Below are 20,284 nucleotides of genomic sequence, written 5' to 3'. Positions count from 1 at the left end.
AGAGGCTGGGGAATCCATGCGTCACCGGGCTTTTAGGCTGCTCCTGCCTTGGATGTGAAGGGTTTCTTTTAATCAGGTTTCTCGTGTTGATTTCTTGGCACAAAGCACACTTTCATGTCCAATGGTAAACATGAGCACACACAGATCTTTCATTTCCATTCCTCACATTAAATACTACTAATGCAGTTGTTTCTCTTATATAGCCATTCTGAACCAAACCTCCTAATCACTCATTTTTCTGCTCTAGAAGTTAAATGGGATTTTGATGATTACTTTCTTTTTCTCTGCTGTCCTACTTCTCCCCAGTAGGTAATCATGGCTTTTACTGGTTTGAAGCTGCTAAGGGACTTCAGTCATTGCTTGGTTTCTAAGGGGCACCCACACCTCAGTTATTAACCATTTCTGCTTTCTTCCTTTCGCAGTATTTGAGTGTGATCTAAAATTTCTGTGCCTCAGGTTGCTGTACAAAGTTCCAGCTCTCTCAGAATACTTGTCTGTCCTGCTGAGCATGATTTGAATGTGCATGGCTGGACACACTGTCCCTTGAAAACCCACAGATGCATTTTCCTCCTTGAGGAGACATGGGTACTTTTAAATTCTGCTTTTCCAAGGACTGTGAGTGTTTATATGGGGGAAATTAATTAATATTTTCAACTTCTGAATTAAAGTTCTGAAGCCATATTTTAGCACCATTTACCTTCCAACCTTATCTCACTGCAGTGTTTCTCATACCCTCACATATTTTGAGAGGGGACTTCAGGCTCCATCTGTTTGCTACAAATCATGTGGGTGCATCATTGTCATCCCTGCCAGCCCTTGGTCTGAGATACTGACATCTCATTCCATGGGCTTTTGGGAAACTCACTTTATTTCCAGGTTCCTTTTTACATCTTTAGTGGCAACTTGGTCCCCATCTGAGGGCTTCATAACAGGCAGAAAGAAATGGTTTTTGATGTGTTATAGAAAGGGAAAATTAAACTTATGTTTCACCTGTGTTGGTAATGAGCTTCTAAATATCTGGTAATTATCATATAAAAATGTTGTGTTTCACTTAACCTGTCTCTGGAGTTAAGTGGCATGGGATTGTTTAAGGATACCATGAATCTCCATGGAAAGGTGCAAGGAAAATTTTCAGGGATTCCTAGAATTTGATATGAGTAGAAACTAGGTGGAGAAATTGGTTATTTCAATTCTCTGTTAGAGAGAAGAGATGTTTGGAGGCTTTGGAAGTACCCAAGTACCTGTTCAATTGGAAGTTAATTTATTTGGGGGGAATGTCATATAGAACATCTTTAATAGAAGCACTTGCAAATCTTCATGAGGCACAGGGATTTCAGGAGTGTGAAGCAAAAGTGTCAGATGGATGGTGCATGGAATGGAGATGCACATCACACCATAAACTCAGCACAAGCTGGCTGAGTCACACAGCATTAGTGAGCAAAATGCCTTTGCAGTGCAGTGAGCAGTGGGGCTCCTCAGCCTGGAGAAGTGAAGGCTGTGGAGAGACCTCAGAGCCCCTTCCAGTGCCTAAGGGGCTCCAAAAAAGCTGCAGAGGGACTTTGTACAAAGGCATGGAGTGCCAGGATAGGGGGGAATGGCTTCAAACTGACAGAGGGCAGGGTTAGATGGGATGTGAGGAAGAAATTCCTCCCTGTGAGGGTGGTGAGGCCCTGGCACAGGGTACCCAGAGAAGCTGTGGCTGCCCTGGATCCCTGGAAGTGTCCAAAGCCAGGTTGGACAGGGCTTGGAGCAGCCTGGGATAGTGGAAGCTGTCCCTGTCCATGGCAGGGGTTGGATCTGGATGATCTTTAAGTTCCCTTCCAACCCAAATCATTCTATGATTTTATAATTTTACTTCTTGACTCCTCTGCTTGGACCCATGTACAAAGCAGTGATGGCAGCAGCAGGAAAGCCTTTTCTCTTGTGTTTGTGAATAAAAGTACATATTTCTCCCAGATTCAAAGTAATACCTGCATCCAGGCTTGTCTGGAGTGCAAATGTTCTTACAACGTGCATCAGCTCACAAGAAGTGGCTATTAACAACATTGGGTTAATAGACATGAAAATGCATTATTGCTGATGGATGGACAAGCCAATATTGGAAAAACTGTCCTACTTAGGAGTTTTTTTGCAAGTGTTTTAACTGCACAGTAAAACAAGAAGAAAGTAGATTATTATCAAAGCATTTCCATCTTAGTTGTAAACAATTACAGCAATACTTGCATGGATGCCACATTAGAAAAAATTTACTGGATTCCATTCTAATGCAATTAGAGCTAATTTTGTTCTTTAAATGAATAAAAGGTCAGCTAGTAAATCTAGTTTATCTCAAGTCCAGGCTTCAATAAATTGTTTTATTTAATTTGTTGTAAAAGATCTTATCCTTAATGGTCCTTGCTCTTATTGGTTTGCTTGGGTTCTAAAATATTTATGACCACTTTTTTAGATATGATTTGAATGATATGTTGGAAGGGTTTTTCACTTTTTTTTTTCCATTCCAGCGTTATCAAGGTAGATTGCTAACTGAGTTAGTATGGGAAGGAACTAGTGATGCTATCTTTTTTCAAAACAAAACAAGCAAAACAAAAAACACAGACTTTTAAATTTTAAATGAACTGCAAATAATGAGTAGAGTTTAATACTTTTATTCAATTACATCATGGCTTCTTTTTGTCTTGTTATTTTTCCTAAGCACTATCATTTTTCATACACATAAGTTTTTTTAAATTCTGTCTATTGATAAAGTGTTGACATTCCAGCTACTGCTACAGCTGACATAAACTTCAGCAAAAGTACATGCTGTAATGTTTGATACTTCTGATAAATTTATGCTACATTTAAAAACAGCTTTTAAGAAAAAACACATGGCTGCTGACACTAATGCCAGACCACAAAGCACAGAACTACTCACTGGGTGCTGTTTCAGTGCCCTGGAAGCAGGATATATGTTTTTTGTGAAATCAGGCCTCCAAATTTACCTTAAAATTTCAGACTTTTGCTCCAGACCCGTATCATAACTCTGCTATCAGCAGGGAACCTGGAAAGCAGACAGGAAGAAGGGGAAAGACAGGCATTTTAACAATGTTTAACTGGTAAACCTGACCTGCTGCTCTAATGAAATTGCCCCTTGTCTTCTATATTTTTTAAGTGAGTAGATACGTGACTTTCTCCAAAAACAAATCACACACATGCACAGATACCTATGTGTGTGTGCTTATAAAAATGTATATTAAATACCCTGTGGATTGTAAGATAAAATCCTAAAAGGATTAAGGGATGAAAAAATTTTGTTACCCAGATACTTAATTGACCCCACTAAAAATCTTTATTGCTTGGTAGGATATTATCAGTGCAAGGTTAACTTATTTTTTTGTGGGGGCTCATTCAGCTGCATTATACCCCCCTGACAAAAGCCATGAGTAGAACCAGCTGATGTCTTGTGTAGAAAATCTCAAAACCAAGGGTCTAGATGGAGAAATTATCCTGTGATCATAGATGTGACCTCTCTGTTTAACATCAGTGACCCAGAAGAATATTTTTGGGACTAGGAGGACAGGACCTAGTTTATTACACCAAGTTTCTTGATTAGATTATCCATCTAAGAACTTCTACAACCCCCACAAGGAAAAATTTTTTCCCAGTGTCCAGTGTAACCCTACCCTCTTTCAGTTCTGTTTGCTCAAGAATTTGTTAGTTTAAGTGCAACACGAAATTTTAGTGAATCAGTTCTTCACTCATACTTTTTGAAATCCCACAGAGCTATAGAATGTCACCTGTAGCGTGCAGAGTGCCACCAAGTGTATGCTCACCAAAAAAGAGATGCCTTAATGAGGGATCTTCTATCTACTACTACAAGCTTAATTTACAAAAGAGTTGAGTTGCAAACCCTCCAGAGATTGAATTTTCTTGGGAAAACTGCACACACACACATACACAATCAGACTTTGAAAGGTCATGGCACCAAGAAAGGGAAGAAGAAGGTTTTAACAAATACATCCATATGATTCTTATTGACGTGGCTGAAGAAATTAGGCAAGGACTGTGTCGGTGCTCCCCAAAGCTCATTGGGAATCTGAGTTGCTGCTGTAACATGAATATTTGTTCTTTTAAAACTGTTCAAGCTCCAAGTGAGTTGTGGAAAAAAAACTGGATATCCAAGACTGTTCTGCTAGTTTGAGTTAAACTAGAGTCCTGCCCTGTGCAGTTTCCAGGAATGTACCTGATTGTTACAGAATCATCTTTGGCGTATATTCAGGAGCTTCAGTTTTTAATAGAGTTGTTCTCCTACAGATAAATCAGTGAAGAAACTTTTGAACTTTGGGTACTATTTAGTGGTGTGCTAGTCAGACTTTGATAATTTACATCATTGTCTTCATAGTGTTTGCCCACAAAAGCTGAGTAATGGGGTTCAATAAGCTCCCTGTGCAGGCATATCCAAATTGTTTGCCTCCAGCCTTGGCTCCCTACGTGTGGCTGGGGAGGGAAGGATTGACTTTTTATTGACTTGTCAAGCCTTAGGTTTGCATTACCAGCCAAGTAGCTCATGACCCATTCCATTTATTGCACTGTTTTGTGGTGGGGAAACAGGTAAAGGAATCCTGCTGGAAGCCCCTCCCTGTGCACGTTGGGATGAATGAGGGCAGTGTTTGGAGCAGCGCAGGCACCGTGACCAAAGGCTCACACAGACGGAGTGGCAGCAGCGTGGGGCCGTGGTGGGACACAGCTGTGGGCGGTGTTGGTTACCCTGTGAGACACTGCTTACCCAAGGGGGAGCTCCAGAGGAGAATTCATTGAGGAGTTAAAGAGCAGGGGGGAGAAAGAAGTGATACTTCAGGGAGCGTTGTGTTTTCTGAGACCCCCGTCGTTGGAAGGAATGATGAATCTGACTCCATCTTCTCAGGCTAATTTATTATTTTATTAATGAATTTAATATTTGATTTAATATTTAATTTAATTTTTATTATTTATATTTATTTAATGTAAAATAATATTCAGTATTGTTTTAATATTTATTGTTATTGAATATTATTTTAATTATTTATTGATTTATTATTTTATTATCTATATTATACTAATAAATACTAAGCTAACCTATACTAAACTATGGTAAAGAATACAGAAAGGGTACTTACAATAATATCAATTTATTATTGAATATATTATTTTATGATCTATATTATATTAAAGAATACTAAACTAACCTATACTAAACTATAGTAAAGAATACAGAAAGGATACTTACAGAAGGCTAAAAAGATACTCATGAATCTTGTGACTCTCTCCAACACAGCTTGGCCCCCATTGGCCAGTGAGTCAAAAACAATTCACATGAAACCAATGAAACAATCACCTGTTGGATAAACAATCTCCAACCACATTCCAAGGCAGTAAAACACAGGAGAAGCAAATGAAATAATATTGTTTTCCTTTTTCTCAGCTTCCCAGGAGAAGAGTCCTGGGCGAGGAGATTTTTCCAGAAAATATGACAGTGACAAGGGAGAAAAATGGAGAAGGGCTAACCACTGTTTGGGAAAATGAAACAATAGAGCACAAGCAGTAAAAGTCTGTGTTTATTGCTGTGCTAATGGGCATCCCAATTATTTTAGCAGGGAAGGGCTGTGTTAAATGTGCTTTGACAGAAGTGCTGCTCTGAGTGTCAATCCAACTTGTGCTGTAAAAGAGCATGTAATGGTGAAATCATTTTTGATATGATCAATAGACCACCTAAGTGAGGAGGCAGAGTAATGAAAAATGATCTTGCTCCTCTCCAAGGTGTGCTGAAGGAATTCCAGTGATCTTTACAGCTTTCATCAATCTTTGTGAGTGTATTTACTGACATACCCACATTTCTCTGTTCTGTGGTCTTTTAAATTATAAGAGCTGGAGGACTGATTTTTGGAGCCTTTTGAAATGCTGAATGTATTTTAATGAAGATACTGTCTCAGCTATGATTCATATCCCTTTCCCAATTGTTCTTTTTCAGTGTAACATATTGGCCCAAATCCTGCTGTAAAATCCCCATGTGTGGTCCTGCATCCATCCAAAAGGCTCTTTCACTTTGGTGGAGGTTCCCCAGCCTCTCCCTTGCTGCAGGATTGCAGCTTTTACATGGAAAAAAAAAAAAAAAAGTGAAGAATACCATATCCCTTTTACCAAAGCAAGTAAATGATCATTTTTGTTTATATTTCTAGAGGTGATTTTTCTTCCTTGAGCATGAATTAAATTTACAACTTCAGATGTAGTCCTTAGGTTTTTTCTTCCTTCTATTTTATTTAATTACTGAAGCCACCCCAACTAATTATTCATCCTGTTTATGGTAGGCAGTAGTCTGTGGCAAATTATTTTCATTTTGCTGCTGGCCACATTGGGTGATGACTCCAAAAGTGAATCCATGAAAAGGCTTGAGTCATTAGAAAACAAAACACTGTGAGATTCTTTGATTTTGTTGCTTATTGCTCAAGAGTAAAAAAAAACCAAAACAACAACTTGTATACTGTATACCACAATTAAAAAAAAAACCTTCAGGCAGGTTTAGACACATGAGGGAATTGCTTGTGCAAATGGCCATGAGCAGCTGCCCTTATGAAGCACAACAGAAACTGATCAAATTTGTGTGAAAGATTAGAAAGGCAGATGGATATTTGTTTCAAAAATAAAGTTTCCACAGAGGATGACTGCAAGAGAAAGGTACTGATTTGTTCTTGACTTTGACAGAATTACTTCTTTTTATTCGCTCTTTTTTTGAGGATTTTAAACAAAAGTGAGGAAACTCCACAGACCCAAGGATTTGTGGGATGGTTCCTGGGAACTGGATGTGGACAAGAAGACCATAAAGAAATAGCCACAAAAGAACAGGTGGTCCCCCCTGAATTTAGTGAAGTTGTCCTGTTTGCAGTTGATCTTTTGCTGTACAGAGTCTCCAAGTCCAGGACCATCTGTTTTACTTGTTTCTTTCAAAAACAAACTTGGTAACAAGCTGAAAATTACAGCTTTAAGTATTTTCTAAACCCATACTGGTACAACTTTCTGGTAGTAAATACAACTCATGTTCTTTACCAGTTCCCACCAAAAAGGGTGGATATAGGACTGGTTTATGGGCAAACTCCCAGATCATGCATCCCATAACATTTCCCAAAACAAATGACAATAAAAGCAATTTGCTGAGAACAGAGAAGAGAAAGTTTGCAAAGAGCTCATTGACATAAACATGTTTTACCAGGTTCTGGTTTTGCTCTTGAGAACTCAGCAGAAGGGGTTGGTGCCAGGTGGTTTTAACATTGAAGATGTTTGTTATTGATGATAAGGGAAAAAATAAGATGAAAGATACCAAGACGCCACGCTACCAGCTCAGTTTTGTTTTGTCAGACTGGCAATGAACCATCCAGAGGTTTAAGTCAGAATGGTGAGAAAATGGGAGGGAGATTTAGGAGTCATCAACTGAAAGGTGCTTGTGGTTGTTGGGAGAAATACTCTGGGTGTAACAGATACAGAGGCTGAAGGCAAAGAGCAGAAATCTGTTTCACTTAAAGTAGTGGGAAAATAAACAGTAGAAAACCTGTAATTCAATTTCAACCGTGCATGTGTCCATAAAGCAAAGGAGTTGGCTGGAAATGTCAGCTGGTCTGAATGTCCAGATATTTGTGGGGCTTTGCCACAATGTTAGAATACTAGAATCATAGAATAATTCAGGTTGTAAAAGGTATCTTAGATCATCAAGTCCAACCATCACTGCAAAGTCCATCACTGAACTGTGTGACAAGTGTCACATCTATCTGTCTTTTAAATACCTTCATGGGCAGCGTGTTCCAGCCTTCAAAACCCTTTTCATGAAATCATTTTCCCTAATATCCAATCTAGATCTCCTCTGGCTCAACTAGAGGTCGTTTCCTCTTGTCCTTTCACTTGTTACTTGGCAGAAAAGACCAACCCCCACCTGGCTGTACCTCCTGTCAGGGAATTCTAGAAAGTAATAAAGTCCCCCCAAGCCTCCTTTTCTCCAGGCTGAGCCCTCCCAGCTCCCTCAGCTGCTCCTGGTGCTCCAAATCCTTCCCCAGCTCCGTTGAAATGGAGAATGAGCTGTTGATCTCCATGTGCACCACTGAAGGTCAACACACTTTACCTGGGAGGGGCAGGCACTCAAAAAAGTGGATGTTATCTTGGAATAAGTGCTCAAAGTTCATTTTCCTTGATAGAGAGGAATACCACATGGCAGGTGATGTTCAAGTGCTGAGGTCTTTTCACTTGCAAAATTGCTTGGGGCTTCCTTGGAGGTTTGGTGCATTCTGGCACTCCACAAACTCACAGGTTGGTCACAGCGTGTGCTTGTGGAGCTTCTGTTTGCCAATATGACTTGTTTGCACAAAATAAAATATTCAGCAGGGCATGAAACAGCAAATAAATTTCCCTTTGTAAAAGTAATATGGGAATTAGCCTACATTACAGAGCTTAAATCACACTGATTCTCCTCCAGGGCTGGAATAAAATTTTCAGAATCACCTCTTATCTTTGCAGAATCTAAACCATATGGAAATTTCCTTAGGTGTTTTTGACATTCTTACCCATAGGTCTTAGAGGGTTTTGGTTTTTTCAGGTGCAACAATCTCAGTTCCAGATGTGAGATTTTTCAGTAACGAAATAGTTACATGAAGGAATGTATATCAATAAGGGAATATCAAATCATCAAGGAATTTGTATCAATAAGGGACTATCAAAGCTAATAGATTATATGATGACTGATAATCCAAGTGAATTGCACCAGTTTCAGTTTTGTCAGTGCAGTTGTGTCATTTTCCTAGACACAGAGACCCATTTAGCTCCTTCTCCTTGCTTAAAAATGGGTCATGGGTTCAGAAAAGAATTAGGACTTTTCAAATGTTAGTTTTTTCCTCTGGGCAGAGAAACAGCTTCTTGGGAGCTGTGCCTCTGAGAAACAAAGATTACTGTTGATTTTTTTACTAGACCTTTCAAAGTTCTGATACAGCATTTTTTGGAGCTCATTGCCCACAGCAATCATTCTGCCCTGTGGCCCATGTCCTGTTTTTGAAAAACCATTTCCTTTTGGTACACATCTTCCCCCTGTGTTTAGGTGAAGCAGTCAATGGGGCTTTCAGCCGTAAGGATCAGAATTAAATCAAATAAATTACTTCCAAAGATAGGAAACCATTTCACACATTGGAGCTTCATTTTGCTGCAGGTGTAGCATGTTACAGCTCCTGCCACTTAGAGCTGATTAGAAACCAACTGACCTGTTGCAACACTTCAAATCTTGGTAGGATTTGCCCTTTGCCTGCAAGCTGACACTTGGTGTTCATCCTCTTTGGGTTTGGAACTATAACTGTGAACAGGGCGATTGCCCTGGAGTGATGATTAAAAAAGGTTTTTATTCACTTAACCCTCCTGAGAAACAGAAAAACTTCACTGAAGTTTTCTTTTCTTCCTTCCCCTTGGAGCAGTGTTGGACACAGTTTTGACCCAGTAGATAACATTAATCTTTACTTTGAGGGTGGTGAGACACTGGCACAGGGAGGTGGTGGCCTCCCTGTCCCTGGAAGTGTTCAAGATCAGCTTGGATGGGGCTCTGAAAAACATGGTCTAGAGGAAGATATCCCTGCCCTTGGCACAGGGGTTGGGGCTGGAGGATCTTTAAGGTCCCTTCCAAGCCAATCCATCCTTTGATTCCATGAGATCTGGCTCCTCAGCTGAGATTCAGGTATGACACACTATTGTCTTGGCCCCAACACAGCCTTGATGTAGTTGAGCAGAAATGGCAATGGAACATCTCATTAAGTTCTGATATTGGGTTGAAATGCTGTTTGCACTGGTACAGATTGTGAGAAAGAAAAATAACTTCAAAATGCCTTTGTCAGGAAGCTTTATGCTCTGCTCTTTCAGCAAAGGGGTTATAAAGAAACAACATGGAAAAATAATTGGCAATCATGGTATTTGAGGATTTCTCTGTCCTTCCACTTTAAATTTCACATCCCTTAGGTTTTTTCCCCTTTTTATTATGTTTAGATGTTTTCTTGGTTACTACCAGGCACTCTGTGACAAATCAGTGCATGTGTTCAGTGATAAATACACTGAGGTCCTGTCAGCAGGACAGCTCCTGCTGACATTCAACAAGAAATCCAAAGTGAAGTTAGGTTGGACACAACCAAACACACAGTTCTGGCTTTTTTTTCAAGGGGAGTGGTAACCTGTAGTCACAATTTATGAAGGCTCTTATAACCACATCTATTCCAAAGGTTTTCTCACACCTTTATTCTGGAGGAACTGTTTTGATTCAAAAACAACTTTTAATTGACCTTTTATCTTTCACTGTAGAATCTGTTCATGGTACATTGCTAGGCAAGCAGCCTGCAGAGAAATTCAGTTCTTGTCTCACAACTCTGATTGTGGTGGTGGTGGTTGATGTTCATTTGTGTTTGATTTCTCAAACAAAAATACTCATTCAGCCTCAGTTTCAGAGTTCTTGGATTGGTGTGGAGAAGCAGGAAAATTTGTTTTATGTAGTATTGTACTAGCAGTCTAAGTGATGATTTTGGACACATGAAAACACATTTGGGAAAGAAGGTAACAATATGTGTGTGGTGATGTTCCAAGGAAGAGTTTGAATCCCAGCAGGACTCAGGTGCCAGGAGGATCGAGGCTCTGCTGCAGTGGGAGCCGCCTACTTGCAGTGAGCTCTGTGCCTCAATTTTCCTGTCTATAAAACAGAGCTCATAAATCTTGCCATCATTTACATAGTGTTTTGATATCAGGTTTCTCTCCAAGTCTGAAGTAACAGTAATTATTAGTCGTGGGACTGCTATTTCCCTTTGATTTCTCCCCACCTCCATATTCCGTGTGTGCAGCCCCTTCTTCAGGACAGGCTAAACCACCCTCGCTGGGATTACTCCATCACCTCTGATGGTGCAGCACAAAACCATTCATTTCTCCACTCTGGTGTCTAAAGTCTCTGAACTCCATTAGCCCAAGGGAGTGGTAGGCCCAAGCGTGCTCCGAAATGCCGATCTCCTGTTTTGATAAGTGAGCTCTAAAATCAAGATAAACGAGCTGCCCTATATACTGAACATGTCCTAATTGCACACTCGAGGCACGCCAGCCAATCCATGAGCGTGTGTCGCTCGCTAATGAATATTTGTACTTTTGGAAGCTTTCACATGTGGTGTTCCTTGCTGCTTCTGCAGTTCGGAGCAGAGTGGCTTCGAAGACCCTGTGCAGGAGGAGAACCTGGCTTTAGACCAAGAAACTCTGTAATTTAATTTCATGTGTTAGCCGGGCATGGTCACTCTTATTCAAATTGTATTAGCTAATACTTCTTTCAAACTGTTTACACTGTGTGCAAAGTTGTGTTTAAAGCCCTATTAGCTAATACATCTCCTAGTCTAGACTTGGGGAGGGTTGACTCCCTGGAGAACTCCTAGCAGGATTTTGTTTACTAGCAGGAGGTAGGAGAGGGAGGCATGGAAAGAAGGAGCAATGATGTTTGAAATGATCCAAATGACTTCTGCTGTGCCAATATTTTGCCGTCAGTCCCTATCCTCACTTTTATTATAGCTAGGAGTTTGTTTATTGAGAGATGGCTCTCCAGTTGTGAGGATAAATTTGAAACCAGGGGAGCATTGGCACCAACCACGGTCTTAGACATTCAGCACTGGGAGCCAGGGCTGTCTCTGGAATGGGGAAGACACAGAAGAAGCATCTGAGTTGGGTATGGCAAGTCTGGCAGGAGCCCCAGGAGACTTTCACTGAACCAGAAACACATCATGAGCCAAAGAGAAAACTTCCTTGGTGAGAGATAACAGTGGGGGTTTGGATGTTCCCCACCAACAGGAGAAGGAGGCTGGTTTTGATGCGTAGGTTGCTCCCAGGATGGCCTGATAGTAGAACTTCCTTCCTTCTGCAAGTCACAGACAACATAAATCAAGACTCCTGTACTTGGACTCACAGTCTAGCACCTTACTGACACATGTACAGAGCCTGAGCCCCACATTGGGTACCTGAATGTTGTAGTGTGTTCTATTTGTAGTGTGAATTTCTTCAGTGTTGCTGATGGAAGAATCATCTATCACCCTTTAGATTTCATTCTTTGATTTTCTTCTTCTCTTCACTCATAGAAGGTGTGATGCTGCAGCTGGGGGTTAGGCAGGACTACCAAATTCATTGCTCTTTTTTCTTTTACCAAGTCTGTTTTTACTGTAATTCACCATAGTTCTGATTTTGTAGTGCAAGTGTCATATCTTGTGAGAAAAAACACCATTATCTCAGCCAGACATTACATACTGTATTATTCCAAGCCTTTCTCAAATTATGGCTTGGAATTTTATTGACTTGAAATTCAGACAATGTCTCCAATCATACTGATACTGCCTTTGGAGTTGTAATAAACTCTAAAGTTGAACTCAGAATTCACATTGACAGTGGAGCCAGACATTCCTGGTTCTCAGGAGTTGCTGCAATTTGATTTTTGTCATGGTTTCTCTACTGATGTCTCAATTTTTTACCTTCTTAAATGATCCTTGTCCCTGGAATGTCCAACCTTTCTTTAAATCACCCTCTTCTTACAGTCCTGTCACAAATCAATCACACTCCCACAGTTACCATTCAAATATAAATAAATTAGTTAAATGATTTACCAAAATGTGGTAAAACAAATCAACCTATCCTGTGTTTTGTTTGAGGTTTTGGTTGTTTTTTGGGTTGTTTTTGTTCTGGTTTTTTAAAACATCCTTTTCCTTCTCTGTATGTTTCTAACCTAGAGCCTTCTAGTAAGAGCTTTTTCTGGCTTGTCTGTGAAATTGCATGCACATCAATAACACTGTGTATCAACAGTCATTAATAAAGGCTGGGTCCTCTATGTATCCCCCTTCCTGGGCAGGATTGTTCTATACAGTGTATTTACTAGAGCTACATCCTGTCTACTTCAGCTCCTCGAGTAAGTAGCAATATTTTAACTGCTGAGTGTATAGTGTGCGTCATTTATTTGTCCTGACTAGATCCACTGCTGATTTCATAAACATTTGGGCAAAGAAATACCAAACTAGCAAATATTTGCAGAACCCCCTAATGTAGGACCTTAACAGGATGATATGGTCTCTCAGTTTGAAGATTAAAATCAGTGCTGTTCACAGCTGATTAACTTTCCTTTCTAATATTTCCCACAAATTGAGCGAATGCAATAAAACTTAACGAAACAAGGTTTAGTAAAGGCACAGAGAATATTTATAAGACAGGGAGGTACAGACTGGCTCAGGGTGTCCTGGCACTCACTCTGTAATGGCTCTGTGCTTTATCCTGTAGATGGATGGGTGCAGCAATGACAGCAGGGCTTGTGTGGGGATGAAACAGCCTCTTTGGTGACTCCAGGCTGACATGAATTAGCTGCTCTATATTTTCTTTCTCTCTAATGGGTGATTGATCATTGCTTTCTCTCCCATCAGCTCTAACAATTCTCAATGTTGCTCCTACAGAGTCATCAGCAAAGTGGTGTCAGCTCCAGAGGCCAAACCTTCCACTCCGGCGGCGCGGCCCAAAACGCCTCCGCCTGTGCCGTCACCGGTGCCAGCTCCTGTTCATGTCACCCCTCCTCCAGCTCCAGCTCCTCCTCCTCCACAGGCCACCATCTCTCCTGTCCTCATCCCACCACCCTCCCCAGCCGTGTCAGCAGCTGGAGGCTCCAAGGCTCCCGTTCGGAGCGTGGTGACCGAGACCGTCAGTACTTACGTGGTAGGTGACACATGCCACGCTCTGTCCCATGCCAGGGGCATTCCTCCCTGGAATTGGTGAGCTCCTGGTGGCTCATCGTCTCAAACTGATGGTTCCTGGAGTCCTGATGTTGCTCTCTGTTAAACTGCTGTTTATCCAGCCCTTGTTTCCACACACATGTTTTGAGGAGTTAACAATTTAATTGAAACGCTACAACTTGGACTGAATTTTTCATTGGTTCCCAGTTCCAAATTTAAGTTCCTTCTAACAAGTCCAGCTATATCCCATGTGATATTTTCTGCTAACTATGCTAGAGCACTTTTTTTTGGAGGTGAAGGTTTTTTATAGGTGCTTTCAAAAGTGCTGAATTGAAACCTCAAATGTCAGACTCACCATAGATTTTGCTGTCAGTCGGGTAAAGTACAAAACCCTCATACAACATCAAGAACTTGACTTAGCCCTCATTTGAAATGTGTAGAGTCCGCTAATCTCTTTCCTGGTTTCCTCAACATACAGAAATTGCAGATGTTTGTGCATCTCAGAAGTCTGTAGATTGTTCATTAGTCTGCACTTCATTTGTGTGTTTGACACGTGCTCTGAGCTTGGCCTGTGTCTGGCAGCATTCTTCATTCTTTTAGAAAAGTCTCTTGAGTACCATGGTGTAGGAACTGCATCCCCTAAAAGAATGTGGATATATGTCTGGGTAGGACAAGGCTTGCTGTGCTGCTGAGAATTTCTGCTTTAAATGCTGTGTGAAATGAAGTCCTGAGCATTCCTGATGCTTGAAAAGCAGCACAAGGGTAGCAGTGTTGTTATCCTCCCTGTCCTGGCTGAATTCCAGCTTGATTGGTGACACCTTGCTTAGCTGCAGTTTAAAAATCTCACCATTTAAAGCACCTAAAGCTTACTTTTATTACAGAGTTTGTCATGCTTGAATTGCAACATATTCATGATTTTTTTTTTTAAATTTCTATGAATCTTGATTTAGTATTGATTTCTAATATAAATCCACCCTGCATTTCTAATGGAAAGGTGCTTCCCTGCTGGACTTAAACTGCTGTATCATGTTACTGCTCTCTATTTAAACAGCTGCTACATTTCACTCCTGAGTTAGTTACAGCACTGGACAACGTCACACAGGCTCTGCATGTCCTCAGGGTGCAGGACACAGCCTCACCTCTGGTATCACAGTATAAGCCCACAGTCACTCTTATTATTGCAGTCACTGGTATTGTTGTCATTGATATTATTACAGTAGTGCCCAAAGGTTTCAAAATTTACTTTAAGAGAAAAACATTTCCTCGATGCTCTACTACATCCCATTTTCTTCGGTAATTATGAAAAGAAATAATTGAGAGATTATGTTAGTTTCAAAAAGAAAAACCTAGCACTTTGCCTAGGTACTTCCAATGGTAATACACTTAGCACCTTTATGGAGAATTCAGAGGATATGGAGGCTCCAGGTCGTTTTTGCTTTTCACAGACCCATGGATTATCACAGAATAGTTTGGGTTGGAAGGAACCTTAAAGACCATCTTGACCCAACCCCTCTGCCACAGGCGGGGACACCTTCCACTCAACCGGGTCATTCAAGCCCCATCCAGCCTGGCCTTGAACAGTTCAGGGACAGGAAATCCACCACCTCTCTGGACAACCTGTGCCTCACCACCCTTATTGTAAATATTTTTTTCCTAATACACCATCTAACCCTACCTCCCTTCAACTTAAGACCATTCCCTCTTGTCCAGTCACTCCAGGCCCTTGTGAAAAATGATGTTTTACAACATTATAGGTGGAACTGAGGCTTTACTGCATTAGGACCCAACTATGGGCACGTGCAGGGAGACACCTGATGTGACAGATTTGTAAATCAAAATGCTCAGAGAGAGGTTGGAGAAGAAGAAAATGATTAATAACTATCAGCCTCTTGTATAAAGGAAATCCAGGAGACAATCATTTTGCTCAGATCACATGGGAAAGCTGTTCTGGAGATGAGTGGAGCCAGTGTGACAGAGGTGCCCAACTCCCTTGTGCAGGGGAGTAGAGGAGAGTGATTTTATAGTTCAAACCAGAAAGGATACACATCTCCCTGTTGGATAGCATCTCAGTGCATGTGCTCTGCTCATTAGTTCTCAGTGGTTTGTACTAACACAGCAACCAGCAATCCCACTCTGTGCCTCCTTGCATGACCCTTGGCTCATTAAAGAATGAGAAGTTATGCAATATTTTTAATATCCTTATTCAGCAGCCCAAGTTCTTGTTTAACAAACAGGCAGAGGTTTCTGTGATTATAGACCACCCTGCTGCCCCTCTCCAGCCCTGAGAGCCTGAGGCAGGCGTCCTGCAGGGGAAAAAAATACCTGAAAAATTAAGTTTGGAAAAGTTGGGGTGTCTGTTTTCTGATGGGGCAACATCTGGCAGTGCTGCCCACACCCAAAACAGGCAGCACCAGAAATGAGGTGCCTGTGCTGGGGGATGATGGGCATGCAGCCAGGTGTTCAGGCAGGTTTTGTAGCCCTCAGCCCAACATCCCACAGCATCCCTTCTCTGCAGTGCTGTGGCACAGCATCCCCTCTCTTCCCAGCAGGGTTATCCCACCAAAATGCCTCTGCATCTCTTCACTCTGAGCCAGACACTTCACCTGGCGAGCAGATGCTTCTCCAGCAACTTGAAATGACTTGGCAGATGTGAGATTAGATGGTAGATAGGAATGATTATTGCAATCAATCAGCTTGGAAATTGAGTTAATTTTGTGATGGTGCCTACTCCGTATCTCTGTTGGGAAGGGGATTGTTCCCTGGTTAGTATTCCTGGGACTTGTAGTTTTGATTTTTAAACCACAAAAACGTTCAAGGCTTTAAGAAGAACCAGGGAAGAGTGATGTGTTGGTTGCAGCTCTGGTACATTCCTATTGATTTTTCAGGAAGTGGTGTAAGATGTACAGACCACCGTGTAGTGACTTTTTTTTTTTTTACTAAGAACATTTGGAGCTTTTCATCTGCTACTTTTTAATATTGTGTTTGTAAGCTGTACAGATAGCAAGAAGTTATTGCCTGAGATATGTGTAAATGCACAAAAGCTGAGAACAAAACAATTTCTGCTTTTGAGATTCAGCGATAATGTGCAGATCTTCATAAAGGAGTGATGGAGTCAGGGTAATGCCCCAGACATTTTGTACTTTGTGCTGTTAATTGCACTCCTTTAGGTGGATTCTGTGACATTTTGCATGTATGTTTTTAGCAAAGAGCCGTTCAAGAACCACTGGAAATCTAAAAATACAAACAATGGGTCGAGCAGGATATAAACATTAAAAAAAAATGCATATGATGAACCCGGTGAGCAGCTGCCCAGTACTGTAAATGATCTGCCTTTCTTGTTTCATTTACCCTTTAGTAAATTGTACTGCGACATAAATGTCATAAGGGGAATGGAAAGTTACTCAGTAACAACTTTTTTTATATCCTGATCTTATCAGCTCGTTGGAGTTGAAGACTTTGGCTAATAAGTAATGCAGCAATATATACACATGGCCCTGTATATTTTACACGCACATAAGAACTGTTATCTTACGCAGGAGGCTGCCGTGGCTCCTGCTTGCCATTAACAGGGTCGAATTTTAAAAGTATAGACAGAGAGGGAATTGTGTCCTTAAGCCCTGGCTCTGTGTGTGAATGCCTGTGCTTAGGTTGGGTGGTGTAACTGGCTTTACTGGTTTACAGGACAATGCAGGAAAATACATGATTTTGTCGTCATGAGCAGTGTAGGAAAATCAATTAAGACGTAACACTGAGCTCTCATGATCAGAGAATTCACACATAACAACAGGGGCTGCTGAATGGCTTAGTCAGATAAGCAAGAAACATTTTTTTTGTGGGTGGGTTTTTTTTTTTTAAATGTCAATTTTCCTGCCTGCTTAGCCCTGAACACCAGCTAACTTTGCTTTTCTTTGCACCAGATCCGAGACGAGTGGGGTAACCAGATCTGGATCTGTCCTGGCTGTAACAAGCCAGATGATGGCAGTCCAATGATAGGCTGTGATGACTGCGATGATTGGTATCACTGGTAAGTTCCTCTCATCCATCCTGCTCTGCCAGTGCCTGGCAGATTGGGGCTATATTATTAAAAAACCCTTTTTTTTCTAATAGTTCATGACGTTGGGAATATTTAAATAGCTTTACTGTGTCCAATTTAATAATCTGGAAGATATTTTTATCTCTGTTGCTCTGAAATTTGAAAAGGCAGATTTTAAGCTGTGAAGGAGAGTTACTTTTTAATTAATGGGCATTGGTGATAACGGTTGTTTTTGAAACTGCTGGGAAATATTGCTGATTCCGGTAATTTTGTGAGAACTACAGGATTATGAGCACAGTGTATACAGATAGACAGTTCAAATTATGAAGCATTGTATGAACAGTAATATAAATGTCAGCTCTTATAAAAAGGTTAGGGGAAATTAATCACTTTTAGGCAATTTTTTTTAAAAGCTACATAAAATCATAAGGGTTTTTTGCAGATGTGTTAAAGAAGCATTTGAAATTATTTCAAATCTAGTCTATTACACCTGAAAGTGCATTCATATTTTCTACTAAAACAACACTTTTTATCTGAGTATCCTTTTGATACTTCTCTTTTGTTTCAAAGCAAGAGTTCTTAGGTTTTGATCATTATATTTGTTAAGATAATTGCTGTATTAATTTGAAGCCAGATCCAGTCTCCCACTGGCAAGTTGCATTTTTTGGAGTAAGACACAAAAGCAACGTTACCCCACTGAGGTGATGTGATATTTTCCTGTCCTTCACAGGCCTTGCGTTGGGCTTACGGCTGCACCCCCAGAAGAGATGCAGTGGTTCTGCTCCAAGTGTGCCAACAAAAGGAAGGATAAAAAACACAAGAAGAGGAAGCACAGGGCACACTGAAGGCTTGGCAGGGACTGAAATCGTGCGGTCACCGCGGCACCTCCCGCCCCGACTCGGCTGCAGGAGGGATCCACCCTGCCAGGGTCGTTTGTGTCCCTGCAGTGAATCAGGGGCGAGGAGATGCCCTTGCTCAGGGGCTGTTGGGTTTCACAGACAGTCCGAGCCCAGGGCGTTGGATTTTGGTACATTCTGATGCTGTTTCCTCCCCCTGGCAAGGGGAGTTTGCACAGAGCGCCGTGAAGGCTTCGGTGGTTCCCAGGACCGCTCTGCTCCTGTGGCTCGGCAGCAATGCGGATGAATGTTGTAAATACAGATATCTGTCCTATTCTTTCTGGATTTGTTATTAATCCCTCTGGAACCTTTGCAGTAAGGTGCTGAGAGGAGGAGAAAATGTAAATTGCAGTAAGTTGTAAACTGAGACAACCTTCTGGAATGATTTCTGTAGTCTGGATACAGTTCAGCCTCGACTCTTGCTGAGCCAGATAATCATAATGTGGAAATAAAAAGTGGCTGGTAAATATTTTTGTGATGAGAATATATGAAGCTTTTTTCCTTGATTTTTAGTACTAACATAAAATAAACATGTTCAAGCTTTTGTGATATATCTTCTATTTTTTAAAAGAAAAGTTTCTATTGTGTCAATTTTTTTCTTCCGTGTGAATTTCTTTTGGTGGACCTGTAATATATTTTATACATTGATTTTTAGTTTGTTTTGTTGATTTTTTTTTAAAGTCTTTGTCAACGTAACTTTTCATTGCTTGTACATTTCATCAGTGTGTAAAAACACTTCCCATTAAAAGATTTTCACACGTGTAAATAGCTGATATTTATAAATAATTTTTTTTTAATTATTTTTTAGGGCTTGAGGATTTTTGTTGTCGTTTGCCCGAGAATACAAACCTAGCAGCTACTAAAAGCCCGTGTGACAAACGCCTGTCCTCATGGCTGTGAGGGATTGGTGAGCTCTGCCCCAGCTGTGCGTGCACGAGGAGGTGGCCAACACCATAATTAGGCCTTGATTCAGATACTTAAACATGTGGTAACTTCTTAAGAAGTGAGTAATCCTATTGCCTTCAAGGAGCCTGTTCCCACACTTGGTTATACATGTGCTTAAATGCCTTCTGAATTGGGAGCTTAGGCCAGGGGGGCTCTGCACTTCTGGTGGCAGCTACAGCCTGTTAATCTGTAGCTGGAATGGGCTTTTTTTTTTTCATTTTTCTCTTTTTTTTTTTTTTTTTAAGTGGTTAGTGAGTTTGCCAAAAGCATCGTATTTAGGTAGAGGAGATGCAGGTGTGTTCCTCTGCTTTGTGTATCCCCTTGGAAAGACCAGTAAACTGGATCCCAGACACATTCCCCCTTGAAAATGTGAGGGGAAGGTGCAGAGAAACTGAAATAAAAGTCAGTGTTAGATATTGTGGTGCAATGGGTCTCAGAGCTAAATAAGAATAAATCTTGAAAACAATTCATGCCTTTTGTTTTCTAATCAATTTTAGATTGCATTGGTTAATTTGGGGATATTTGTATTTTAAACCAATGCAGTGAGAACGTCTGATGTTGGAGAAATATGACCCTTTAGCCTGTTGTGCAGATATTAAGAGTTATTTTTTAAATGCATCCAAATTGATATTAATGAGAGTGAATTAGTCATGTTTTTAAAAGTA

The 20,284-nt window shown here is 40.8% G+C and overlaps 1 protein-coding gene across 1 annotated transcript in view; it reads left to right on the top strand.

Annotated features, from left to right (window-relative positions):
* Window positions 1–19,828, top strand: part of TAF3 (TATA-box binding protein associated factor 3) — a 114,459-nt gene extending 94,631 nt beyond the window's left edge. The window contains exons 5-7 of the mRNA XM_054292400.1: window positions 13,473–13,728; window positions 17,663–17,769; window positions 18,509–19,828. Coding sequence (XP_054148375.1) covers window positions 13,473–13,728; window positions 17,663–17,769; window positions 18,509–18,623 — 478 coding nt within the window. The 3' untranslated portion in view covers window positions 18,624–19,828. The remainder of the gene's footprint in view (window positions 1–13,472; window positions 13,729–17,662; window positions 17,770–18,508) is intronic.
* Window positions 19,829–20,284: the final 456 nt, after the last annotated feature.

The sequence above is a fragment of the Melozone crissalis genome, unplaced genomic scaffold (genome assembly GCF_028551555.1).
Source record: "Melozone crissalis strain CALT ecotype California unplaced genomic scaffold, PUWL_Pcris_2 ptg000110l_1, whole genome shotgun sequence".
NCBI lineage: Eukaryota > Metazoa > Chordata > Aves > Passeriformes > Passerellidae > Melozone > Melozone crissalis.
The sequence above is the reverse complement of the archived record's forward strand: the minus strand, read 5'-3'. Positions and strand labels throughout refer to the sequence as shown.